This window comes from Strix uralensis, chromosome 2, assembly GCF_047716275.1.
Source record: "Strix uralensis isolate ZFMK-TIS-50842 chromosome 2, bStrUra1, whole genome shotgun sequence".
Taxonomy (NCBI): Eukaryota; Metazoa; Chordata; class Aves; order Strigiformes; family Strigidae; genus Strix; species Strix uralensis.
Window position 1 is genome coordinate 66,526,012 of NC_133973.1, and position 27,589 is coordinate 66,553,600.

General features: G+C 42.2%; 1 protein-coding gene across 1 annotated transcript; it reads left to right on the plus strand.

The window, feature by feature from the left end:
- The first annotated feature begins 10,089 nt into the window (after nucleotides 1-10,089).
- LOC141939410 (interleukin-1 receptor type 2-like) lies at nucleotides 10,090-25,265 on the plus strand. Its single transcript, XM_074859077.1, has 9 exons — nucleotides 10,090-10,133; nucleotides 11,816-11,946; nucleotides 12,044-12,302; nucleotides 14,414-14,588; nucleotides 16,025-16,199; nucleotides 17,362-17,427; nucleotides 18,682-18,817; nucleotides 21,182-21,327; nucleotides 22,613-25,265. The coding sequence occupies exons 1-9, from the start codon at nucleotides 10,108-10,110 to the stop codon at nucleotides 22,738-22,740; spliced, it is 1,242 nt and encodes a 413-aa protein (XP_074715178.1). The 5' UTR covers nucleotides 10,090-10,107; the 3' UTR covers nucleotides 22,741-25,265.
- Nucleotides 25,266-27,589: the final 2,324 nt, after the last annotated feature.

Genomic DNA, 27,589 nt, shown 5'->3' on the forward strand with positions numbered 1-27,589 from the left:
GGAAGAGCATAAAAGACACAACAGAAAATGTTATGGAACTTTTAAAGTTCATATTATGCATACGTGTGGTTCTGGCTGTCCTACCTCAAGCAGGGTATAAAATTACAAAATGTACACACATGGGCAGCAAGAATAACAGGACCAATAGCCATGTCCCCTACAGCAAGGTTAGATGCATGATAGTGCAGAGTTGACAGTTGGAGGATACGGCCAGTGCTGGAAGCTGGACGTATTCCAGATTCCTGGAGGCCAGGTGGCGTTGGGATCAATCCTTTCTGGAGGCTCTGAAAGACCTTAATTGCTGGTTGCCAGAAAATACAAAGGGGAAAAGTCACACTACATGTGCCATGTTTTTATGTCTCCTTAAACATTGGCTGCAGGTTACTGTCAAGATGAGATATGGGCCTATGTGGACTTTCAGTCTGACCTACTGTGACTTCTCTGACATTCTTATGGTTTCAGGTTCCCCAGCTGTCATGGATATTTCTCTGTGGTGCTGCAAGCCCCAATCCCTGACTGTGGGATAGCCTATGAAGGGTCATAGGGTCTTCAGAACATCTGGAGGTATTTTCCACTACTTTGTTTATTAAGAAGATTATTCCCATACATATATATGTTGCTTTTTCTCCTGGTGTCCCAAAGGTCCAGAACACCTTCTGTTCTTGACTTACAAAAACTTTTACTAGCAAAGGAGTTAACTATTTCCTGAGTAAGCTGCAGTGTGTACACAGGTGCATATATACACACAGTGAAGCATGCATTTGCAGGACAGAAAAGTAAAGAGAGGGTGTTGTGATCAAGGCTGAATGTTGCTGAGAAACTTCTTCATATCATGAGAACTGCTGGCTGTGATGTGGACAGCCTTCATGAATGAACCAGGTACCTGGCCTCTCTACAGTGGAGCAAAGGTAGAGAATGAGACAGCTGAATTCCTTATGGTAACAACAGCCTCTCCTGCATTTGTACCACTCTGTGCACTGTCTGTCTTCTGTATCTTGGCCCTACTTCTGCTCATAGCCTACCTTTTACTGTGGCTGTATCAGTAGGTAACTTACCTCTGTACAAAATAAAGCTTCTTTTAATAACAAAAGGTAATAAATTCCCCCATCTAAATATGTGATCTGGTTATAGCAGCCTGCGCATGACTGATAAGGGTGCTGGAAAGACAGATGTCTGCTAGAGGTGAGGGTTATGGAGGAGAGCAGGTTAAGAGATGGACAAGAACATGCATCAGAGGCACAGCAGAACTTGGTTCAGGGTGCAGATGGATTTACATCCACTTTTCTGCAGGTAACTTTCTCCCCTGTCTAGAAAGATATGTTTCTGAAAGGGGCTTGATAATGTGCATAAAATACTACAGGGTTTGCAAATCCTGCATTTTGTTTATTGAACGTGAAACAGCTGAACCCAAAGCAACCTGAATTTATCTAGGGCAGATCCTGAGTTAGGCAAAAGCCCTGTTGAAAACACAACCTCTTTAGTTCATTATTCCTGCTGTGCACCACGTCTGATGAAAACCCCTCTTACAAAAAACATCAAAGTTAGCACATGAACAGAATCCTTTCCTCAAGGTGCTGTTTCTTTGTCTTCTCAGAAAGTGCAGCCTCAAGGAACTGTCCTGCCAGGCACTTTTCTTCATTACAACATTACAAGGTTTTGAAATGCTCATTTAAGTAGAGTGTTAAAACCAGTGGCTGTTTACATTGTTAAGAAAACACTGCATATCTCCCTTTGGCAGACTGCAGTGCCAGAAAAATTCAGACATTTCCTCTCTCTGTTCCACCAAGCCTTCAGAAATAAGAACAATTTGATGATGTTAGGATATACTAGAAAAATCATTCTTTTCTATTATAGCAGTGATTCTGGAAAGTGAAGAAAGAAATTTATCCTAAGATGAAGAGACAAGTGGTCTGAGCAAGCTCTGGAGGGTGGCATCCTAGATCTGATGGCTCCATGAATGCCTAGCTGCGAGAGCCCTGCAAGAGGCTGTCAGCATCTAATAAACATGGTATCACCAGCAAACTCATTAACGGATTTTGACCTAAAAATGACACAGTGCTGCTGCCACTGAACTTTTTACTGTTGTAGAACTATATAAAGTAAATATTCACTACACATGTAAACTTCACTAAAATGCTATTAGCTGTGTTATTAATGAGTAAACATTTTTAGGCTGGTGTTTTTCTGTAAAATAGTTTTGAGGTTCTGCAAACATTTGCCAGTTTACACTAAACAGTTTTGGCCAGATTATTCTGGTGTCCCCTGGTGAGCACAGCAGCATCCTGTAGCTGTTTCGCTTTGCATGGGGCAATGAGAAAACAGACAGCAAAGAAGGACAGAAATCCTGCAGGGCTTTCATTTCGACCCTTCTTTTGGGGACTTTTGCAATTGGAATAGAATCCTTTCCTCTCAGCAGGTGGCAGCCTCTGTATTTCTCCATGTATGGGTATGTATATGTCTCTATTTTACTTTTTTTTCTCTTTGTCTCAATCTATGTATCAAAAGAGAGAGTTTCTAATGAGTCTAAAAATTACCATTAGAGTGCCATGGAGTATGTGCTTTCTTACTTATCTCTTACCTCCAGGATTTCTCTTGGATATTTTAAAACTCAGCAAAAGATCCTACAACCTCTGCATGGGACATGTAATTACAACCCTTTAATCTCAGACTAGTGTTATAAACACATTGTGAAACAAGCAGCAGCTCTGAACCACTCAGGAGCACCAAGATACCCTATTGCTGAGTGTCATGTCCCAGCTGTGCAGAGCTGGCCAGTTGCAACTTCAAGGGAACTAACGATGGTTAAAGGTTCCAAACAATGCTGCCATATCATTATGGCATTAATGGTTAAATTCAGTTCCCCATTTTTTCTTTTGTTCCCATAACTACGGTATCAAGCCAAGACCTGTATCAATTATTCATACATCCTGCCGAAAACACTCTCCCTGGGAAGCCTATACACCAGGACTTGTACATTAATCAAAATAGTAACTTGTAAAGGTCCTGAGATCTTTCAGTTTTCCATGAAGACAAGGGGAATGGCTCAGCACTTATGAGAAGATCAGGTTTGATGAGCTGTCCTTAAAGTAAGTGCAGGGCTCTGCTGGGTCCCCAGTAAAATAAATACCCCGGAGATAACAGATCCTGGAAGCTACAGCCAGAAAGACCAACAGGGATCTCAGTTTTGCTGCAAAGGAAGCTCTCAATCCAGGGATGTTCTAAAGGAAAAAACCATCACTGTCTTGCAATCTTTAATTAAAGTTACTCAAATTTTCCTGTAAATGGTAAACCCTCAGGTTGGATTCTCCCTACTTCCAATTAACTAAGTCTGATGAATACTCTTCCAGCTCATGATTAAGGAAGATTTACATAGCAAAGCAATGTTGTTGTTAAAATCCCTGGTTTTATTTTCAAAATAGAATTGATAGCAATGATTTAAACAAATAGCATTAAATATTGTCTTGACTTTACCATCATGTGCAAAATTCTCCCAAAGTCTTTAAAAAACAGCTGTTGAAATGATGAGTTCCTTTTTCAGCTGGTATAGAACATCATGTGCTGGAAAAGGGCTTAGCTCAGTGCATTTGAAGGCTGAAATCCTTCTAAGATTAGTTTTGTTGCCCCATGTGTATTTGTACTCCTGTTCCATGGTCAGCCATTATGAATATAACAGAACCCTCCAAACTCAGCTGATGGTAACTGTTTTTATTAAAACAAATATGTTCATTAACTAACCTGAATGAACAGTACAAAATATTACTTTCTTCAGTGCATCACAGTGTATGTGCACCAACTGAACAGATAAATATAAGATAAAATGAAAGACTAAGCCTACTTCATCTTTACTGCAAGCAAATGTGATCTTGCAGCACCAGTTTAGGTTGTTCTTGCATTTCTTCTTTAGGAGGATAATGGTGTTGTTGAGATTGGCTCTTTTTCTTCTAAAGTGACTTGATTTCTCCTAATTCCTCTTTTCAAATACATTGATTCCCTCCCTCCCCCATTGAGAAGCAGTATCTGTTTAATCTATTTGTTTGTTATTCATTTATTTGTAATCCTCTCTTCCATTATATCACTGATCCAGAACAAGTCTATCTTGTTTCTCAAGCAAGTCTTGATGCTAGTCAGAATTGCCGACCATCATGACACTAAATACAGGATAAATACTAAGGAAGAATGCCAAGTACAACTGAAGCTTTGGTGTCTTTATTTCTATACCATATGCACTTTCATATGTTTTGCACTGTGTCCTCCACCTCCCCACAACTCCTGTGATGATAATGAGTTACACATTGAGGTAATGGAGTAGGAAAGAAATACCTTGGGTAACTGTACCCACTAAGTGTATTTCATAATCCTGTTTCTTTAAACAAATGCATGAAATATACTTGTGTGTCAGAGGATAGTAAAACTAAGATAAATGAGAAGATTTATTGCCTGTGTTAAATAAATTACTTCATCTTCTTGGTGAGAAAAATACTTCACTCAGGAACATGTAATTAAAAATGAAGGGTTAATATTACCCTCCCAGTACACCTACAGTAATGTGTGATCCATATCAGCTCAAGTTTTCCCTAATCAAAGGACATATATTTGTCACTGTTTTTCAGAGCTATGAAGTTACTTTTTAACAATTAAACTTAAGTTCAACTAACAAAAAGGCAATCATGAACAAAAATCTTTGTCATCTGTTTTTCTCTTTGCTTCTGGAATTCCCTGTCTGTTGGGTTGGCTGCTTAAACCAAGCACCATAACTGGTTTAGAAATCTTACGTTGTCCCTGTTGTTCTGGCTCATGTAACTCTATACGACTTCATGCTCCTCAGCTAGACACAGCTTCTCCCCTGTCTACTGTTACCGTGGGATTTTTGTAATCACTGCTGTATTTTTAAATCCCTCTATACTTTTCACATGCAAGACCACAGAGCGCATTATGTTGTTTCATATATAAAAAGTCTCATCATGATTGCAAGCAACCACTGAGATTTTGAATGTAGAGGGAAAAAAAAACCCCTACTCAGCAATCTCAGGTTTGTTTTTTTCCTTAGTGCCCCTACTGACTCACTGCCTGTGGTCTGAGAAGATGCTATAGCTGTGGGAAATGTCTGTTTGCTGTTCTCCTTGGCATCATCTGCTCCCAGTCAGCCCCACTGGTCAGCCCTGACACGGTGCGTGACCATGCCGGTGTTGCAGCTTTGCCTAAAGCCCTGCACTGAGGCATGGTAAATAATGTATGCTGTAGGCTTACTCTATCCAAGCAGTGGGGATGGCTGGTAGCTTGGGGAAGTGCTCAAGCTGAGCTGCAAGTTGTGGTCTACCAGCCTTGTCAGTCATCATCTGCAGATCTGCAAAGACGTACACATGCATCTGTGCCTGCATTTCAGCAGTGATCCTACTGATTTCACTTGCAGCATGTAATTATCAGCATCTGAGGCTTTACACTAGTGAAGGCACTGTTTGACACACTATGAACAAAATTCAGCATATCTATACATAATTTTATCCATGGGAGAAGGAAGGGCAGTAAGAGATTTTTTTCTTCACTTTTACTGTAATTTAAGAGAGGCGTTCGGATGTGGTGATGGTGAGACTGTCACTATTTAGCAGTTTAGATTACCCTCTCCAGTTCAGTGTATAAGGACAGTGATAGCACTCTATCTCTACAACTTTCAACAAACTCAGCTTTGCAACAATCCTCCTTCACTGCTTGTCCATGTTGCATCATATGTCATGTAGACTGTGCCAAAGAATATTTTTCTTCCTTAAATAAAAAGCCAGCAAATCCCACTTTTTTGGAAATCATTTCTTTATTTCACCAGTCTATGGCTGCGTGTCTGTGCACAGACAATTTAATCTGCTGCTGGCAGTCTGTGTGCAGCACTGGTGGGCAAGATAAAGAACTTCCAGTGTCCCAGACAGGTATTGCCAACATGGGTGTGATGTTTACATCATGGATGACTGATCCAGGGAGAGTTCCCTTGGTCAACTCAACCTCCATTTGTGGTGAGGGCAGGTGAGGCACTTCTTGTTTCTTAAAGTACTTTTGGCCTCATCGCTTCTGGCTCTGGGTCTTTCTAGCCATTACTTTGTTCCTCGCAGCCTGTTGACTTCTACAATGAGGGTCTCCTCCTCCCTGACCCTTCCAGCTCTTGACAGTGTAACTATTCTTCACAGCCCATCTAGTTTCTTTTGCAGTGAAAGGATTTGTGGAAATCCCATGAGCCCATAGTGGGGAGGCAATCTGTAACCAAGCTGTCGCTGCTCTGGCCAAATGAGCACTCTCTCATGACAAAGTGTATGTCTCTTGGCCCATCTCCTCCTGTTTCTCCCAGTCAGTCATATACAACTGGTGTATGACACCACTTATTTCTCTGGATAAGCATGCAAATTCCTGTATTCTTGGCATCTGTTGTGCATTGGGCTAATTTCTCTGTTTAGTCTTTCTCTTTCTGTTCCATCTATTTGGTGATTCTCAGAGTTGGATAGCTTTGTTTCTTCCCTCTCCATTTCTTTGCTCCCCAAGAGCCCATCTGGGAACTGTGCACAAGGACATTATAAATTATTAAAACCAGGTTTACCCATATCAATAAACCCAAGAACATGTGTTGGTGCAATAGTTGTGGTTTACTTTGCATCTGCTTGCCAGTCAGCTTTCAACATTCAGTATTTCTTAATGCCTCACCGCCTCATTCTTATGTGAACCAGAGAAATTTTCTCCTATTTTTAATTGCGTGAAGCTGGCTCAGCCAAACTGAGTAACAGAATAAATTGCAAAGTCCATGTGAGTGCAGTTCCTGGATGCCAAACATCATCAGCCACAGAGCTGCTGGGATGAGTTCCTCCAGGACAGACAGCAGAACCTGTGAGTCACTAAAAAAATGTGGCACCTTAACTGTCCCTTATAGAAATGGTCTTATCCCCACTCCATAATGCCTGAATTTCCTTTTCCCCTTCCATGGACCAGGGGTAATAAAGACACATCTTTCTTGTGGAGGCCTTTTGAAAGTCTCTGTTGCAAGGAACTGCCAGAATGCTAAATATTACTTGAGATCTTGGTTATTTTATTGGGTTGTCCTAGGAGAGCAAAATCCACCCAAATGTGGCAAGGCAGCTGCATGTAGTTCTGGTGCGGGAAATAGTGATCTAGTGAGATGAGCAACGGGTGAGACATATGGGGAATAGCCTAGTCTTCAAGTTAGGAATTTCGCAGCTATACTCCAGCATCTTGAGCTGTATAAATGAATCATCAGCATAGCGAAACCACAGAATGACACCAGCTTCCGTAGAAGAGTCTCTCTAAATATATAGCTGCTAGACTTGCATATTTCTGTTTATAAATACTCAGTAATAACTGACCACAAAGTGACATGGCCTTCTCAGCAGACAGCTCCTAAAAAAATATTTGTTCTATCTTTCATGTCTTTCTGAGTTATTTTAAACCAGACTTTTGCACCTCCAGATATGCTATTTCAACTTAAAGTCCTGGTACTGATGCATGGGATCAGAACATATTCTGGGAAAAAGACAGCCAGGACAGAGCTCTTCTGAAGAAAGTTGATTAGAAGTGTTGATCCTTGTAAGGTATACCTGAAGATATTATGCTATCTGGGAACTGCACAGCTACTCTGTAGCTATTTGATTTTAGTTTAGTTTTCTAAGGCAGGACAGCATATGTTACTGCGCTATCAACTCACTTTGAAAACACAGCCCCTTGGAAAATGCAGATGAAGCAGGCTAAAGGATTCAAAGAGACTGGAGTTGTAGTAGCATGAGGAAAATTGGTCATTACTGGTGTGTACAGACAGGAAACCCAAAGCATTGCCTCACGGAGGGAAAGTCAGGCCGAGCCCTGTCCTTACACATCCTGACGGGCAATGAGAAGTTGACCAGTTCGCATCAATGTGGTTGCGAGCCAGACCAGGGATGTGCTGCACCTGGCCTAGACAAACTAGTCATGGGTGAGGTGGGAGCAGAGGACATGAAGTTGGGGGGAAGAAAAGGGCTGGAGTGTGGGGGGGAAAGGCCATGAAGGGAGAGCTGAAATGGCTGCAGTGAAGGCGGGCTGTGTGTGTTAAGGGCACAAGGCACAAATCTCCAGAAAAGCTAGTGATGCCAGTTCTGCTGCTCACTGAACAGCTTGCTGTTGGATGGCTTTACTCAGTGAATGCAATGAATGCTTTTGCAGCAGTTGGTAGGTACAATCTTTTCAAAGACATCAAACCTAATTTCCTGAAGTTTTGCTCTCTTTGAGTCTGGTAAATGTCTGGCTTATTTTCTGGGAACTTGCCTGGCTCTTGTGACCAAGGTTACCATTAGAGACTCCCACCTCTATTGCAAAAGTCACTCACATAGTAATAGCCTGAACTTAGACTTAATATAACACAGGTCACCCAATCTGACAGCCCTTCAGTCTGGTTGCCATACAGTGAACTGGAAAAGGAAGAACTGAAATGATTTATAATTCAAGAGGTCAGATTCTCAGAATGAAGTGCGGAGGCTTCAGAAAGCAAGACCAGTGGTTTCATAGCCCAAAAGGGGGAGCTTAGCATCAATGGAGCTCTGTTTTTTTTCACAAAGAAGATGGAGCACTGCCGGGCAGTAACTAATTTTAGTTGCATTATCAGCCTTTCAGGTTCATGGATAACAGGACTGCTTAAGGAAAAGCAGGCAACCATGTGTGGGGCTGATAGCTATAGAAACCATTGCAATGACTGTGTTGATCAGGATATAGAAACTGTAAAGACCATTACAAATTGAAATATGGGGCTTCTTGATTATTTTTTTCTTTTTATTTACTGAAGTTGCTGTAATGTGATGGATATTGCCTGCACAAAAGAATATGTGCAACCCAAGCATATGACACAACCCCAAATATAGCAGTATATCATCAGATGTCATCATCTATATTTTTCTTCTTTCCATAGTAGATGGCAGCACGGTCTCAAAAGCTGATAATTTTTCATCTCTTAAACAATATTCTGAGGTCTCCGGTATAACTGAGGCTGATATTAGTTAAAGAAAGAGTTCATTAATTAAGTTACACTTAAATAAATAATGATTCTTACATGCCTACCATGATAAACAGCTATGTAGTTTTTATTATTCAGTCATTATTTGGTTAGTGAGAGCACCACACAGCCTGAGCCTTAGGCTAGGACCCCAGTGCTCCAGACCAGGGCTGCTCAGCTGAGGTTTACAAAGTCCAGGGAGGGGAGATTGTTTTACTGAGGTCTGCTAGCAGAGACCTGGCTGATGAGTCCAGCTCTGGCAGGTCAGCCAGACACCATACACTGCTTTCTTGGGCTAGCAATGAGGCAGCACAAGGCAGCTGGTTCCTGAGGGACCAAGAGAAAGGCATTTGCTGCAGAAGGCATTACATGTCAGGACAAGGCATGGGAAAAACGGGCTTGTGGCCCAGCTCTAGACTGAAGTACTCCACTAGATTGTCCTCTTCTAAACAGGTGGAGGTCAACATTTCCACAATTCATAACCCATTTCTTATCCCTTCTGTTCATGAGTCTGGACACCATAATCTGCTTATGTCTGTTAATTCTTTATACTCCATTGCAAAGAGAGCCTTAACGTAAGCTGTGACACCAAAATGGATGTTATGGAAGGAAAGGGGAATCAACCCATTTCTGATTCACAAGTGATTTGGGAAATCACAAAAGATTTATGTTGTCCATGTTCATAGAGAACTTGCTAAACCCCATTATGTGAAGATTGCAATTATTTAGCTGCTGACTATGCTGCAGGACACCTTTTGTTACCCATGAGAATTTTTTATTGGAGGTAGAGCGTGAAATAGTCATGTGAAGACATGAGTGTATGAAAACTGCCATTCGTCAGAGAAAGGGAAATGTAGTCATATATTTAGAAGTCATTTCCCGTTTTTTGGGAAATTGAAATACATATTTTCTCTCTCTGTGTGTCTCTGTTTCTCTCATCCTCACTCCACAGAAGGAAAGAAAGGTGGGTCTAAAATGTCGTTTGGTTCTGACACAAATCTGATTGGGCAATGAGAGACAAATTTCCGCTGTGTGTTGAGCTAAACCTTATATAAGGTCCTCATCAGCAATTTTCAGTCATATCTTTTCATGAGAAGTTAATGACTGAAAGACTGCAGAAGCACAGGTAAGTGGATCTGATGGAAATTTGGGAATGAAAACCTCCCCTAACCCTCAGATTGTGTAGGGTTTATTGTGATTGCTAGATACTAAACCAAAGGGACTGTAAAGCTTTGAAAAAAATAACCAAGTATTTTCATCAGGCAAAGGATCTAATGAGAGAGAAATTCCCCTGTTACAAGGTATTACATGTGAACCGTGGGGCTTGTTAATGCCAGAGACAAAGCCACTAACCCCTCTTCCAGGTGTAGCCCTGAGAGGGGCTACAGCTCCATGCCAATGCCCTGGAAACTCTTGCAGATCTAGCAGTAGGGGAGACAACCCGTGGTTATGAAACAGTCATTGGAGCAAGAGGTTGGCTTTGTGGTGTTGTAGAGATGACAATAAGATAGAAATAGCTTATTATAGTCAAACTATCAGATGTCAGATAAATATAGCTACTGGAACAGGGAGAAATTTGGATTAAAAATGCCTTATAAATATGAGCATGATGGGATATACAGAAGATGCCTGAAGGTGAGTACCTATGAATATGACCGTGTTATATTGGTAGAAATAAGGTTTTGATTTTGGATACCACTTGAAGTAGTTGTCTGGTCATTTAATATTCATCCTATGGGACAATCATAGTGTTAGGCTAATGTTAAATGCAGGCAATTTACATTTCTGTATATAAAATGGAAATAGTATGTACCATGTGCATATGCATACTATATTGCACATAAATACCTTAAATAGAGCATGAACTGGTGCCTATATGTATATCATGCTTTAAATATTTTTGCCTGTGATATACTAAGATAACACATAATCAATCAACTGAGTAGTGGCAGCTGAAACCTCGTGGCAGACCAGAAAGCATTCAGTGATGTACACAGAAGCTGCTTTGTCCATCCCAGGCCCATACAGATGACAATTAATGAATGACTGGCAATGGATAGTTTTGTTTTCCCTTAGTGTCACCATGTCTGATTTTTAGGATAAGTTGGTCAGGGTTTTCCTTATCTTTTTTTAGCACAGATAGTAAGTGTCTATGCTGAAAACTCACTTGTGCACCAACAGCAGGATGGGTGTGCATGGGAGTCAAAGATTTTTATCCCAAGAGAAACATTTGTTGGAGACTTTAAAATCTTGGTTCTGTTTACAGCAGGAAGTTTGCCTGCAGCCTGATCTACACTAGCTGACCTACTTTGGTAGCCATAGAGGGGAAGATAAAGTAACACAAGATTTAATGAGGGCCATATAACCTTGGGACACATCTGAAGTGTCTGCTTAAGAGAGCTAAAGTCTGATCTGCTGCATCTTTGGTCCCGTGTTCACCCAAGCCACTACACTACAGCTAACTTGAAGCACCTGACCTGTGCCTTAGTCTTCGTGCAAAATAAGCAGAGCTAGATTTTTCCACTTGTAGCTGTTGCACTGAAAAGCTGTGGGGACAGCAGCATCTTGTGGTATGTCATTTGCATCTCTGGAGTGAAAGGAAAGGGAAAGAAGTGATGTGCTTGTGCCAAGCCAGATACTCTTGTTCCATAAGTCAGCCCCCCTAAACTAGGGATGAAGAAGCTTTTCTGCTCGTTAAGAGTGAACCAAAGCTCACCAGGTCCAGAGTGAATAAACGAGCAGTTAACTCTTAAGTTAACATTGAGTATTTTCTTTGTATCTTCTGTCTTGTGATAAACTTCCTTGTAGATTTCAAGACACTTTCCCTCAATATTCTCCTTCTGATTTCCTCTGGGAAAAAATGCATGGGCTCTTCTTTGTCCTGGTGGCATGCACAGCAGGCACCTCTGCTTTCAGACTCCAGCAAGTCAAAAGCACAGGTAAGGGCATGGGGTTTTTTTCCTTCTATCTCCCTCTCCCCCTTTTTTTTAATGTGCCTGGCTGACAGTAATGGAAAAATATCTCTGATTTGTATAGAAAACTGCTCAGATCACACCGTGTTTTTCAAACATTACTATGAACTGCACGGAGAACCTGTGGTTCTGAAATGCCCTTCCCCCAGATACAAACATTTGGATTTTTCTGCCTTGACCCCTAATATCACATGGTATAAAAATGGTTCAAAAACCATGATATCAGGAAAAGATGAAGATCCAAGAATCTGGGCAAAAGGAGATGCACTATGGTTTTTCCCAGCAATGCTAGAAGACTCAGGAGTATACATCTGCACCAGAAGGTGGGTATTTAAAAGAAAATCCAGTGCGCTAACAAGATGATCATGTCTAAAATACATTAGCTTGATTCTAAACTCCAGTTGTGTTCAGAGCATGTCTGAATAAGATAATGTCTTCAACAACTTTACTAGAGAAAAAAATTTGGAAAGTCAGAACTCTTAAATGCATTGTGTGTATAGATACATATACTGAAATCTGGATAAATAATGACACAGTATTGTCACTCTGGCTACCATCTCATGAGGAAATAGTGTACTTGAGAGCTTGTTCTAGCTTATTTATGAGCCTGTCAGTGCTATGGCAAGCAGGGACATGCTGCAGGCGGGGAGTTCTGCAGACCGCAACCCTCCTATTACAGCTCCAGAGAAGCAAACAGCCTTCTTTGCACTTCAGATTGACTTACAAAGCATATACAAAGGCTCTGGAGTGGCTTCTTTCTTCCCTCTTCCTTATCCCTGGTGTTTACTTTTCTTCTGCTTCACATTTTAAAACAGACTTTGACTTGGTTTTGCTGGAAGATCTGTCATAAGACCCTACAGGTATTTACTAGGCTGGGACCAGACCTGTGATACTGCAGTGGGCTGAGGTTTAGTCATCTTTTTCTGAGTATCTGACAGCCCAGTGTATGGTTTCAAAAGAGGTACCGAGGTCTGGGTTTCTGGGGGACCAAGGAAGTCAAAAACACCCATCACCCCAGCGTGAACCCCAGAAGGTGTCCCAGGTCCTTGTTTCCTGCCAGCTCCTCCTTCTAGTCAGGCTCCCAATATGCCCCAGGCAACTGACACCTTGTTCTGGGGTCTATAGTGGAAAACATATCTATACATCCCTGGAACTGCCTGCGTAGAGTGCAGTTTCCTTGCTGGCGAAGCACACCTCGTGAGTGACATGTGTCAGCAGTAGAAGAGATGGACAGGCAGAACTCAAGTTAATAAATCATGCTTGGTATATTGGGTTGGCCTTTCTGTATGTCTCAGCAGTGATCACAGAGGTGGGCCAGAAGAGAAGACTTTGATAGTGAGGTCAGAACAACAAAAGGTTGCAAATATTGTCCTGGAACTAGAGTAGTTGCCTGAGACCTTGAATGGTGTTTTTTAATCCCCTTTCTGGACTATCCTGACTCAGTTCCTCAACCTAAAACACTGTGGCAGTGTTACTGACAGCTATAGTGAAATCTGTTTGGAAAAGATACACAAGAGCAGAGTACACAGCTTCATTGCTAACATTATTACAGGATTAATAAAATACAAACAAATTGTATTTCCTTTGCAAATGATCCCACAGGAAAGTCACCAGATTTTTTTCTTCAACACTCTGTAAAATGAGGGTAGAAGCAAGTATCACAGATCTCTGCTTCTGCTGAGCAGGTATTTTGGATTTAGGCATCCAACATGTAGGAGACAGCTAGTCACAGTGCCCTAGCAGTAGAGCTTTGCTGGCCCCTGCAGGGGTCTGGCACTGCCCTCCCTGGGTGGAGGCATCTCCAAGACAGGATTTCAGAGGTTATAAAGGAATATAGTTTAAGCACCTATGGCCCCCAGGTTGGTCCTCCCTGGGACTGGAAGCGATTGTCACTTGGGGCCAGAAAGAAAAGTTAAATATTGCAAAACTTTCAAAGCAGGAATGCCTTCTTTTCTGTGCAAAATAATATGTACTCACAGAAATGCCTACTGGTTGTGCAATAGTAGCTGCAGATATATTTTAGCACATGGTTTAAGCTTTTTATTTCATCTTTCAATGCCAATCATTAGGGTTTTCACAGTCAAGACCTCTTTCAAGGAAATGGGGGAGGGTTCATGACACACCTGCTATTGTTCAGGCGAACATGTTCCCCCTCCTTGCAAAATTAAAATCATCCCTTAGCCTGAGTGCACAGCAAACGTGGTGTACAAAATAGAAAAGACTGAAGCTGCAAGGCAGACATGTGTCAGCAACATGTTTAGATTGTGCCAAAAAACCAGTACCAGTGATTTTCCAGCATCCCTCCTGGTATGATCTCAGTCTTGGCCTCTTAGAAACTGCTAAGGAGGGAAACAGAGCCAAGAGGAAACCAAGGGTGTCACTCGAGTTCCCCTCACGACTGGTGGGTGCTAACCTCTCCCCTCCCTGTCTGCAGGAACTCCTCCTACTGCGCTGAGGTCGCCATCCATCTCACAGTTGTGGAGAAAAGAGCTGCTCGGGAGATTGCCTATCTCCAGATCCTCTTCACTTTCACCTCTGGAAAGATCGTTTGCCCTGAGCTGTGGGATTTTACACCAAATAGGACAAGCCTGGAGCTCAAGTGGTACAAGGTAGAACTTTCACCTCCTTTGTGCAAGGCCTAATCCCAAACTGTTTGTAAAGGCACATACATCTCCACTTTCTGTTTCTCCTGAACATCATGTTAAAGTCATGAGCACAGCATAATATACTGGGAATTGTGGGGCAGAGGTATATATTTTAAGAAAGGTTCTTTGGGGTGCACTCAGACAGGGTGAAGTGCTCCACTTGTTATATGCTCTCACAAGCAGTGTAACTATTTTTAAGGCTAGATTACCTACCCTGACTCCAGGGTTTGCCACTTTAGATTAGGCACTTCTCTTTGGCTCTATGCTTGTTTTTATGGCTCCTCTAGTGAATCCTATAAAGTAGGACCTCCCAGTGATGCTTACCCTATGTGAACTGTTCAGATGGGATAGCTTTCAGTAATCAACTGGAATACAGCATTTGGAAATGCTAGAGTCATCGCACAATGCTTACAGTGTTCTCTTGCTTAACTTGCCAGTCCATGGCTTTTCAAGTAGGCAAGTCTGGTTTTGCCTGTAATGTCAAATATCCTTCAGCTGATCATCCTCAGCTGTACAATCTCACACAGGACAGCACAGGATTCTTCTTACATTTTCATAATAGCTTGGTTTAGCATTTATTTACACTTCCACTATGTTCGTGTGCTCTGTCTTGTGCAGCTATCATTCTTACCATAGGATGCAATACCTAGGCTGGCTTCATACAGCAGTGCCTATGTTGTGTTTGTGACCATACTGACAAAATTCTTCTGCTCAGGATTTCCTTCAGAAGCAGGATATAACCCACTTGTCCAAGTAAAAGGCTGTCCCCCTCAATATGGTTCTTGCTTCAAATGCCAGAAGGAGCTAGCCTGCCTTCATGGAGAAGGAACATCATTGCTCCTAGCAGGGCTCCAACCTGTGTGTGAGCCTTAGTGATACAGAGCAGGAATTTATCACAGTTTATAACATCATGTAGGGTAAGAGTTTTGTGAAAACTTGCACAATTACTAGTATTTGTCTTCAAAAAATGCCTTAGAATATTAGTCTTATGAGGTAATGCATGGAAAGTAGTAGTGTTGTAAAAACCATCATGGTTACTAAAATGGTTTTGTCTTAGAAGAATGTCTTAGATGATTACTCTTAAGAGGGCTCAGGAAGGAGCCTATTATGTCTTTTTCCATTTTAAAATGTGCATTTATTTAACAGCTATACACACACACATTGCAGCTAGATTAAAATAGTGATTCCTTGCACTTCATATAGTGCCTCAGAGCATTTTAGAGATGGATACACAATTGAAGAACTTGCCCTTTGGTGGGAAAGTGGAATTGCTCATATTTCCCAGTGATAAGTGAACTTTTAATAACAGAGAGACAGGGATAAGTAAGTTTGTCTGGAAGTTACATGGGCTGTAACCACACCTACCTGAGCCATAACACCGATTGGTCTCCTTTCTCCAGGATGCTCTGCCTTTGGAAGACGACAATGAAAAATTCATAATTCTGAAAGGTTCAACTTCTCTGATCATGACTTCTGTACTACCAACAGATGCTGGCTATTACACCTGCAAGATGTCATTTCCATTTGAAGGTGCAATGTATGAAGTCACCAGAACAATTCAGCTGGAGACTGTTGGTAAATATTGACCCCTTAAAGAATTACAGCACTGAAGAAAAATCTCTTGTTAATGAGACCTAGGAGAGGAACTCATACTCAGCCTCCCAGCACTGCCAAGGGAAGTGGGACGCCACAGGCGCTTGCTTTGGCACCGATGAGTTTCCCACAGCCCCCCGGCAGGGCTGGGGTCACCCCCCTGCCTGACTTGCAGCAGATTTGAGGGAGGCAGAACTCGATGTTGCAAGCGCCTGTGGTTGTCAAACAGAAGAATTTATGTCTTGAGGGTGGGGGCTGTCACTGCAAATGACCTTAGAGGGCTTAGGAAACAGAACACTCGATACTCGCTCAGGACGGGGAAGGCCGCTATTTCGCAAACGGCGGAAACGGGCTCGGCCCTCCCCGCCGAGCGGCCAGCAGGGGGCGGGCGTGCCCAGGCATCGCGTGCACGGCCACGCCCCTCCCCGTCCACCCCACCCCGTACCCGCCCATCGCCCGTTCCACCACTGCCCATCTCCCATCGCCCCGCCTATCTCCCCGCCCATCGCCCGTCCCCGCAGGCTCAGCCCGTCCCACCACCGCCCATCTCCCATCGCCCCGCCCATCTCCCCGCCCATCGCCCGTCCCCGCCGGCTCGGCCCGCCCCGCCGCCCGCGCGCAGCGGGGTCCGCCCCGGGGGGGGCCGCTCCCTCCGGCTGGGTACTGGTGCCCGCCGGTGGAGGTGACTTTTGAAACATGAACGCCTGCGGTGTGTGGGAGCGCTGAGGGTGTAATTCTGCGGTCACAGGCACACATCCGTTCTCTGCTTAAGCTTGCGGCTTTTCTATTTTTGCAAGTATAAAGTGGGTGTGCAGGGACCTCGGCGCTCACTGCTCACAGGAAGGACCGTGTTTAGTGCCTAGTGTTGCTGTTGCTTCCGAAAGACACTCACTCATCTGCCATAAATTCCTCACGGTGCAACTTTCAGGATCAAGATGTGAGCTTGGTCCTATCTATCTCCACAAACACAGATCTCTGGGCTGGAAATTGGAATGTTGCTCTTTGCCAGTGGGCTTAGTAATCAAATGTTTTCCTGGGAGGTGAAAGATGCTGAGGAAAGCGGCACATTTCTGTCTCTAGTTCTGGGGCAACGCCCACATTTTCTGTTGTGCCCACACTGACTCTGTTCTCTTTCTCTCTCCAGAACAAGAAAAGATAATTACCCCAATAATTGTGTATCCAACGCAAAAGACGACATCAGCTGCTCTTGGTAAGGCCCCACATTATTTTTGGAAGAATCTAATCAGGCAAAAATTAGAGCAGGTCCTCTTATGGTGTAATTTGTTGGCATAAATTGTTGTAGTTCTTCTGGTCTCGATTATATTAGCTGAGAGTCGGTGCTGGAGTAGTTTTTGCTTCTTACTGTCTACAACTAGATGCCATCTTCCATGTAGGAGAAGCTGCAGAACTGCTGTAGACTTTAGCCACTAATGCAGCAATAAAAGCATATTTGCACCATTAGATCAGCTCTCCAGAGTTCCCCCTTGACTAAGAACTTTTATTTTTCAATATTCCCTCAAATTTGTCTAGTTTATCTGGTAGTTTTGAATGAGCCATTTAGCTCTTTTGGAAGAAGACATTTTTTCATTGCTTTTTACTGTCTGAACTAGACAGTTGTTAGTTAGCAAGTACCTTGATAGGATCTCAGTTTTTCATTGAGGATTATATTATGGCAACAAATTTCTGTTGCATTTCCTCTTCTCAGAAAATGCCAGGTATATTTTACACTAAGCTTTTTTTACTTGGGTACTATACACATAGCTGTGTCCTATGATGTCTTAGTTTTCCCCACCACTTTTCTTTCCATCAGTGTAGGACTACCAAGTAATTTTTTTTTTTTGCCTATCTAGCTCCATGGAGTATTTTATGTATCTTTTATCACCATCTGCACAGATATAATTATAAAATTGTATGCATTACTGAGCCCTGTGTTTTCCATATAATATACATATGCACCAGTCTGAAGGCTCTTTATCCTTAGCTCTGAGTTACAATAATTATAGCAAAATTTCTGAATTTTGGCACCATCACTTTATTTCTGGAGGTCCCACCTTGAGCTGAATGCCCTTGCCCACAGCACCTCTGAGTGAAGCTATGCTGCTGGTTAACGCAGTTGCACCAGAGTGGTAAACCACACCGTGCCCTTTGGGCTGCAGTACGTCAGAAGGACCAAGGCCACAAGAACACAGCTTTGCCTTGTGAGGAATGTGTCTAGTGCAAGAATTGCTAACTGTTGCAATGGAAAAATAATTTGCTTAGCAGCAGGAAGGCCTGCCAAACTGAAGGGTCTTGCTGCCAAGGAGGAGGGGTTCAAAAGCAATCTGGGGTTTAACTTCAGTTTTTAATGTAGCGGTGCTTGACATGCGTGGGAGCTTGATCTCCCACTGGAGGTGCTGGTTTTCACTAAGAGTAGTTCTGCGAATGTATCCAAATGTTTTTTTTTTAATCTTTCTTTTACCAACAGGCTCCAAGATGACTCTCCCATGCAAAGTGTTTGTTGGACTGAGCAGCCACGTCCATACTGATGTGGAATGGCTAGCAAATGACACCATCGTTGATGTGGTTTACAAGCAAAGCAGAGTTACAGAGGGAGAACGACAGTAAGTCTGGGTGAAAGTGTTTCCCTGTGCTTGTTATTTAAACTGCAGTGTTACAGGGGCTCTCAGTGCAGCTGGATGCCACGTAATTGAATGGGATATGGACAGATCTCAAATGCAGGTGAAGCTGAGAAAAAAATAGTCAGACAAGCAAAAAAACTCCCAAACCAACCCAGGCAGGGTGAAATCAATTCTTTATGTCTGTTTTTTATTCATGGAGTACTGCAAATGAACCAACTTTGAGGTTTAAGCTTGAAGCACATTTTTATAGGCAGCTGAGCTTATGTAAGAGCTGACTGCAGTGGAAAGCAATGGGACTTGATCCTTCCCAGTGCTTCTCTTATCTCTCTCTTTGTCCCATGCCAGCAAAATGGCAACATCCTCTCCCTGACATCCATGAGGTTCTCTGAACACACTAAGACAACAAAAAACTATCCAGTGGTTTGTTGGTTTTTTTGTTTGGTTGATTTATTTAAAAAATATAATTATTTTTCCCCTTAGGCTTGTTCTTTTCCACATTAGTGAGTTAAACTGACTCACAGAGACGCCCAGTGAGTTCTAGAGCTGGTGCCAGGGAAGCACTGGAGGGGATGCTGGTGGAAGGGAGAAGCAGGATGTCACACATCCTCTTGCCCTGATCCATTGTCTCACCTAATCTTGCTGAGCCTTCTCTCAGCTGTCTCATAGCTGCATGCCTCAAGGCTTTTTCCACTAGAAAAGGAGAGAAAAGATCTTTCTGTACCTGTGTCATGCACCTGAGCAGCGCTAACTCCTACATTCAGGCACAATTTTAGTGCTTTGGAAACGTGAGGTACATCTACCGATTGAAATCTCTTCATTGGGGTCCAAGTTGTCATGTTTTATCTTTCATTTGATTATGTCCACAAAAATTATCACCATCACCTGGGTCACGCTGGCTTTGCCTGCACTGATGGACAGAGCTGGGAAGGTTCCTGGGCTCTGGGATGGCATTGCCCCTGCTGTTAATGGTTAAACTGGTCACTCACCAGCTAGAAACTTCCCAAAGAGCTCCTGGCTATTGATTAGGATTTAGCATGGGGCAGGGACCATTCCCAACAGAGTCTGGGGATGTGACATCCCTATTTTGAGGGACAAGAGTGTTTAACAGTTATGGATGTGAGCTGGTTTTGACCATTTGTGGCCATCAGTGCCAGATAACAACCTGACCATGTTTAGTTTATTGCACAGCTGGAGCCAGAGGTAACACGGTATGCCCAAGCCCTTATGTGTTTTCACATTTCCCACCACATGATTAAGACCATTAATTTATAATGTTGTTTACATGGATAAGTGACAGTGTGTTATGGCTCCTGTGGTCAGGAGTCATAAAATGTACTGTGGCTACAGTCTCTGTGGGCTTTAGAATAGAGTAACACATCTACTTTCTTACTTGGACTTTCAAATTTATTTTTATTATTACTATCACCATCATTATTACTCTTAGATATTATTATACAATTGCACAAGGACAGGGACCATGCCAGCTAGGGCTCATGTGGAGCCCACAGTGTGTGAGACACCCCAGTTCTGCTGGAAGCCCTCAGAATGGCAGTAAGGCAAAGCAGGTCAAATGCCACTGGGAACAAAAATTTCCTACAGAAATTTCTGGCAAAGCACCCACTGCCGTATTGCTGCCTTCCTGGGGTACAGCCCTGGGAGGAGGGCACAGGGAACTGCGTTGCTGCAGTGGATAGCAGACTCACGATCAGATCATTAAAGAGCAGCTGGACAACTGCTCCAGCAATAACTAGAAGATATCAAGAGACAATATTTGACTGTGGCTAGAAAACCACTTTTAAATAGTTGGACTGATGAAACAATCAGGTTGAAGGAAGCTGGCAACTTCCTAGACAATTTCTTGTGTTGAGCTCTTGGCTTTAGGTGCATGATAGACAGGAATGGTGGTTCAGTTTGCTGAGTGAGCATTTGCAGGGTTATGTTCTCCATGTGTCCTCTTCCAGCTGATAATAAGAATTAATCTCAGAAATGAATAGGTGGTCAGAGAGAAGGAATTAGTTCCTTCCACAACACTGTGTAGAGAGCTCAAAGGTATACAGAATTCTGCTTGCCTTTCTTCCCTCTTTTTAATTTATTTTTGCAAGACAAATTCAGATCTTTTTTTCCTGGAAGATTCAACAAGTGCAGGGTGGGTACTGACTTCTGAGACTCAAATTGTTGACACATCTGGGCTGGACAACACAGTTGTCCTCTAATGCCGAGGGGCTAGTTCAGAAATGAGCAAATATCCAATGCATTTCTTGCAATGTGCTGTTAGAATGAACACATCAAAGAGAGAAAAGACAGCTTTTAAAAGGATTTAACATTAAAATTTTCTTTTTCTTCCAGAGAAATTGTAGAAAATGGTGAAAACTTCATTGAAGTGCCCCTGATTTTTGATTCTGTCGAAGAAGTGGATTTTTACACTGACTTTACGTGTCTGGCCCAGAACAGATATGGATACCAAGTACTGCCAACAAGGGTCAAGCAGGAAGGTAACTAGTTTGACTGCTTATTTGGGATAATTGTTATAATTATTCGAATGCTAAATTATCATCCAAGCCTTTTATACTGTCAGAGATGAATTATTGCCTGGGGAAAAACTGGTTGCCTCTTTTACCTGTAGACTTTGAAACAGCCTGTTCACAAAATAAACTTTCTGTGAATCATTCACTGACATTTTCTGCAGGAATAAGGATCTGTGCTGGTATATCTATTCATTGGCTAGGGCTCCAATTTAGATAAGCTTTGTGAAATGATGGCTCCAGTGAGACTACTGGGAAACTCCCATTGGGTGCAGCAGGGCCAGATGTCCTCCAGTTCTTCAAGAAGCAGTGAAAAAGTAAAAAAAAGAAAAGACAATAACAGAATAAAGATCAGAGTGTTACTTCTCCTCATGCACAGACTGCCACCGAAGAAACAATAAGTGTAAATTACCATGGGTGTTGTTATTCTGACTCCTAGTGATGGGAAAAGAAGACCTAAGATCAGTGCAATTAATGTTGCAGTATGATAGACCATTGGCCAAGAACCAGCTGTAAAAACAATGTGAAGCAATGCTAATTGTTTCTTTGCATCACGTTGATGAATCACCAATGCTTGCTCACACTGTCTTAGAAGGCACATGAACATTTACAGTCTTCATTATGAGTTATAACTCATGACTCACTCCAGCATCCTATGATTTGTAGGGATTTGTACTCATTTGCTAGATGATGTGCTGCCCTTGTTTTCCATAAGATACATAGGTATTACTACAGAGGAGGCAATCCATGAACCAATATAGGCTGGAATAATTCCAAATGGTCTGGATGGACACTGGTCTTGGAAATTAACTGTATTTTTGATAAAAGCTCAGAGTCTTGACTTGATCATTAGTAATTTGTAGGGTGTTCTGTATGAGAAAACTATCTACAGAGCTTGAGGGTGGGCTAGCTGTTATGTACTCCCTCTCCACACGGTGCTTTTATTTTCTGCTAATTAAGATAGAAAGCGCATAGCCACCCTGAGAAGGGGTTGGGAAGAGTCATGTGTGTGCAAAAGGATTGAGCTTTAAATTCTCACCCTTTATTGTTTTCCAATTCTTCCTCCCATCTTCATAAATGCATTTCCCAGAGTGCTCAATCAATAGGCCTTTTCCTTTCACAGGTGATCAACCCTCCTGGAAGGTTAATTTGCAGACATACTTTTGATTGTGATTTCTCCTCTTTCTCCTTAAACTTAGAGAACTATGTTCCTGGGAGATTTTTTTGAAAATATTTCATTTCTTTACTTTTCCAGCTGTTGGCTTGTCCTGGTACATCGCGATGATTCCTGTAGCATTGGCCTGCGTGATCGTGGGGGTGATATGCATACACAAGTGCTGGAAGCAGAGAGATGATAAAGGATACACAATAACAAAGGTTTAAAATCTGCTTTATTCTCCAACCGTCAACAGAACAAAAAATCATCCTGGCTATATTTCACGTGAGACACAGAGAGACATTTCAGACCAGACATACTGCTTTCCTGGCAGATGGATATGTATCAGATATTTTCCTCTTCTGCAAGTCTTCTACAATCTGATGAAGTTATATATATAAGTTTGCATTTTTATGCTGCCTAGATGCAGGAAACCTGCTTCTATTATTTTGGAGCTAGGGTGCAATGTGTAGCATTTTGGAACACAGAATACCAGGAATGTGCCCTGGATATGGGAAGGCTAGGAAAAGGGAGGTGCTCTCGCCCTTTGTAATTCCAATAATCTTACTGTTAAAAAAAAAAAAAAGGAAAATAAACCCCCTAAAATCTAAAACTAGAAGCTGAGAAAGCTTGCTACAGAAGAACTATTCCACACGAGAATGCAGTTTTCTTGTGCATCCAAACTAATTTTATTTTACTTCAGTCTAAAAAGAATCAGTTTTTTCCCTTTTCCAGAGCCAAATACAGTTATATGGCAACTGTATATCTACAAACTTTTCCACAGAAAATCTAAATTTTTTTACCATTTGGATTACTCTTTGCTTAAATGGACTGTCTCAGAATATCCCTCCCCCAGAGATAACTACATCAGCGTAACAGATAATTGCACACTGGAGAATTCAGTTCTGTTTTATCTACCAGTATCTCATAGCTAGAGATTCATAGGCAGCTGTAACATGTTGTTATCTTTGCCAAGAAAAGAATTTGGAGTGATATTTTAGTGTTTTGAGAGTCATTTGACTAACACAAAGTTTTATTTCTGGAAGTGATTGGACACATTACCAGTTATAATGTACAGTCTTGACCTTCTGTGCCTCTAACTCTTTCACGACTGGCCTGATTCTCCCCTCTGAGACGAGTATAAAAATCTGGCATAGAATCCCATGAGCAATAAGTCTGCACCAGTCTAAAGCTGGTGCAGCTTCAGGAGACTTGTATCCCTTAAATTGAAGTACGCAAATCGATTACTCATGATGCAAAATACTGCCTGTTTGGTTAATTTAACTGGATTCCAGTCTTGACATAAATCAGAAGGAAGCAATAAATAATTAGTGACTATGTTGTAATTTGAGGGTCAGAATGAGTGGAATGATTTGGCTACTTCCAAGTGGTAATACTTAGCTGAGAAATAGTTCCATCATATATAATGTGTGTTATCTTCAGCTGTATGGGAGGGTAAGAGAGCCAGTGTTAAGATCTAGATTGTTACAGACCCATAACTGACACCTCTCACAGATACTGAAGATAAAAGCTTTTTGTTCGGGTAAATCAGCCCAGAGGTTTTTCAAACTCTGTTGGAAAAGAAATAATCAGGAAGAACGTTGACTCCAGAGAAACAAATTGTAAAGTAAGAATGTTAGAACTGCATGTGGGCCCACAAACTAGAGAAATAAAGACTTGCATCCATCCAGGAGAGGCCATAATCTCATTCCTTTCCATCACCTCTTATAGCTGGTTCTGAGTTCAGCCCAATAAATATCTGGAAGGGTTTTAAAGACTGGGATGTGGCTTGAATTAAGAAACCCTTCAGTCTATTAGAAGAACCTTCACATTGTATGAGATTTAAGCCAAAGTCTCCCTTTAAATATTCTAAATGTTTGCTGTGAAGATACAGGCACAGAGATTAGATTTCTGACACAGTCTGAGTCAATAGCAACCAATGAAGACCACAGGACTTAACTGTTTCCAAGTGCAGGGTGTTAAAGATGATGGTAAAGAATACATATATTTTATGGGCAGATGAGAAAAAGGTGGCTGCAAGTGTGGAAAACATCCACTTGGATATCTGTTCTTTGAAGGAAGAAAACTATGGATGAGCTGACCATTGCTGGAAGGAACATGAAAAATGTTTTAGGTACATCAGGAATGCTCATTTTTATAACCAATTGCTAGTCTGTAGCTAAAGAACAAATAAGGTTTGCAAATAAGTGTAACCTTTCAAAATGTGATTTGTTCTTCCTATCCATCTGTGTCCTCTAAGAGTAGTGTGATAACACATCTGGCTGAAGGAGCAGGGTTGGATTTCACCAAGTAGTGGAAAAAAAGTAAAACTTTTAGTATATGGAATATTGGTGACATAAAAAAGTTAAATACCTCAGATCCTCCTCCAAACTAGAGAGGGAGAAAACTGTGAATGTGAGATAAAAATTAGGCATACAGAGAACTAATGTTACATACTCAGTGGTGTCTTGAATACAAAGGGAATGTAAAGAAGCAAAGGTTTATCTTTTATGAAGTGATATTTCCTTCACTAACTACTGGTATTGTAATATTCTGAAGGCTTTCATCATAGGTAGACTTGTTCAAGTGAACTACATAGTGTAAATGTTTCACAGGTAGACTTGAACAAGTGACCTACATGATGTAAATGTTTTACATTGATTCATATTGTTATAAACAAGGGTAACATGGTCTATATTGTTTTTGAAAATGTTATGTGAAAAATGGAAAAAATAATAAAACCCAAAACAAAGTGCTGGTGTATGAGTTGGGTGGGAAGGAAGATGTGAGATGGCTCTTTGGGGGTGGCAGCTCTTTCCCGGAGGGGTGTGATTTTTCCAGCACTCTGGTGCAGAGGGGCTTGTCCCCTGGGGACATGGTGACCCCTGCTCTGTCTTCAGCCACTTCTGCTTTCACCCTGTGGCTGTGCCTTGTCACACCAATGGGGGACCAAATCCTGATGGGCCAAACTCCTTTCCTGACTGCCATCACATTCACGACTACCCTTGTTCTGGAGTCCCCTGAGTGTTTGGCTCACTCTGGGCAGCTGGTATGGGGTGATCTTTCTCTGCCTACCAGCTGTTGAAGTTTTGTGTTCCCCCACTGACTTCTATGGAGAGACTTCTGGAACTGTAGGTTAACACAGATTGTCACTGTGGGGGGTGTGAATTTAGCATGTGCTCCCCAGGCAGGGACATCTGTCTTATTCAGCTTTCCAAAGGCAAAATTTTCATCCCCTCCTTTTTTCAGTCAAAATTAGAGAACTCCAGTTGTCACTGTACTTTAGGTAGGTCCATCCTGGGAATTTCAGGGTCATTAGCCTCAGTGTATTTTGATGAAAAAATGTCCTGAATCTCAAGGCAAATTGAGACTGAGGACTTAATTGTACTGGTTTCTAATCAGACCTGAAAAGAATTACAGTATCAGGGAATGCCACCTCACATCAAGGATTCAGGGTTCTGCACCACAATGTTTCTCTTCAGAAAAATTAATGATGTAAGGAGGACAAGGCCACCACATTCCTGGGACTGTGTGGGTTTATAGTATTTGCCAGAGAGCTCATCTATCTGCAGAAACTTCGAAGGGACACCTACAGAGGGGAAGAGACTGGTGTCCCATGGTCTTGACATGACTTGGCATCCAGGGCAGAGGCTGCTCCTGCAGAAGTAGTTCTTTTCAGGAGACACAAGTTCAGTTAACAGTTATTTTCTTGTTTTACTCAGCATATGTGATCTTGATGTCAGCTATTCATCTCAATAGGCAGCATAACTAATGTTTGACCAGAGTAGCACCTAAAAAAAGAGTAAACACATAATTTGAAGAGCAGCAAATAATTAGAATCACAGAATCACAGAATCATCTAGGTTGGAAAAGACCTTGAAGATCATCTAGTCCAACCATTAACCTAACACTGACTGTTCTCAACTACACCATATCTCTAAGATCTGATGGTTGTCAAACAAAACCCTTAAATAAATGTGGGAGCAAATGGAAATATGAATTGGATCAGCACACAGAGCTGATCTTGGCAGATCAAGATAAGAAGGTTACATTTTTTTTATTCTAGTAGCTGGGGAGGAAAGGTGTGCATGCAGGAAGATGAGAAACGTGAAGTACCATTGCCAGGAATAATGCTTTAAGTATGAGAATAGCTGATGAAAGTGTTTGATGATTATTCTGACTCAAGTCTGCAAAGCAAGAGGCCCAGGAGAGCAAAACAAAGTAAGGAATAGGTCTTATGTTTTGGAGCTGAGAACTCCTTGTCCACTCATAACCTTGAAGCTGCTAAAGATAGCTTAGGGTGTGGTGCCTCTCATCCAGCCTTGGACCAGCCAAAAGGAATACGGCTGGTCCAAGTTAGCCATTGGTGTTTCCTCTCCGCTCAGTGGAGAAAGAGTTATCTCTGGTGCCTAAAATAAATGGGATTAATTGCCCTCTAGAGGTGCCTGTTTTTTTCCACCAGTTTAAGACAAAGTGAGACAGATTCACCCTGGATTACAGGAATGATTGGTTGTGGACCACTGGATTTCAGGTTATTGGAGCAGAAACAGATTTAAGCCCAGAGACACATACTTGAGGCTGCTGGGCTTTCTTGGGAAATGACTCTGCAGAGCTAAATGTAAATACTGCAAGAGGCTGTGAGGCAGGCACAGAGCTATGTATTGTGGGATCCAACGTAAGAGGCAGGCTGAAAATACCTGGTCAATGCCAGAAAAACGTTTGTGGCTCATGGACCATGTGGTTATGAAGTGCCAGAGCTATTACTGGAAGAAAAAGAAGAGCTGCCATGTGTGTGCAGCTGAAGTACACAGAACCTCCCTGGGACCAGGAGAAAGTCTGCTGTGCAGCTGCAGGAGAGCTGGGGGCTCTTGGGCATGCCTGAGGCAGTGGGGGCTGCGAGCCCTTCCACAGCGCTCAGCCAGCTCAGGTCCCACTGTGGCCAGCGCCCACCTGCTCCTGACAGGCACCACTGGGCAACAGCAGCAGACCAGAAAAAATATCCTTGTGTACTCCTTATGAAATATCATAAAACTAGCCTGCTGCCAGTGGAAAAACACAGGCTGTTAATAAGAAAAC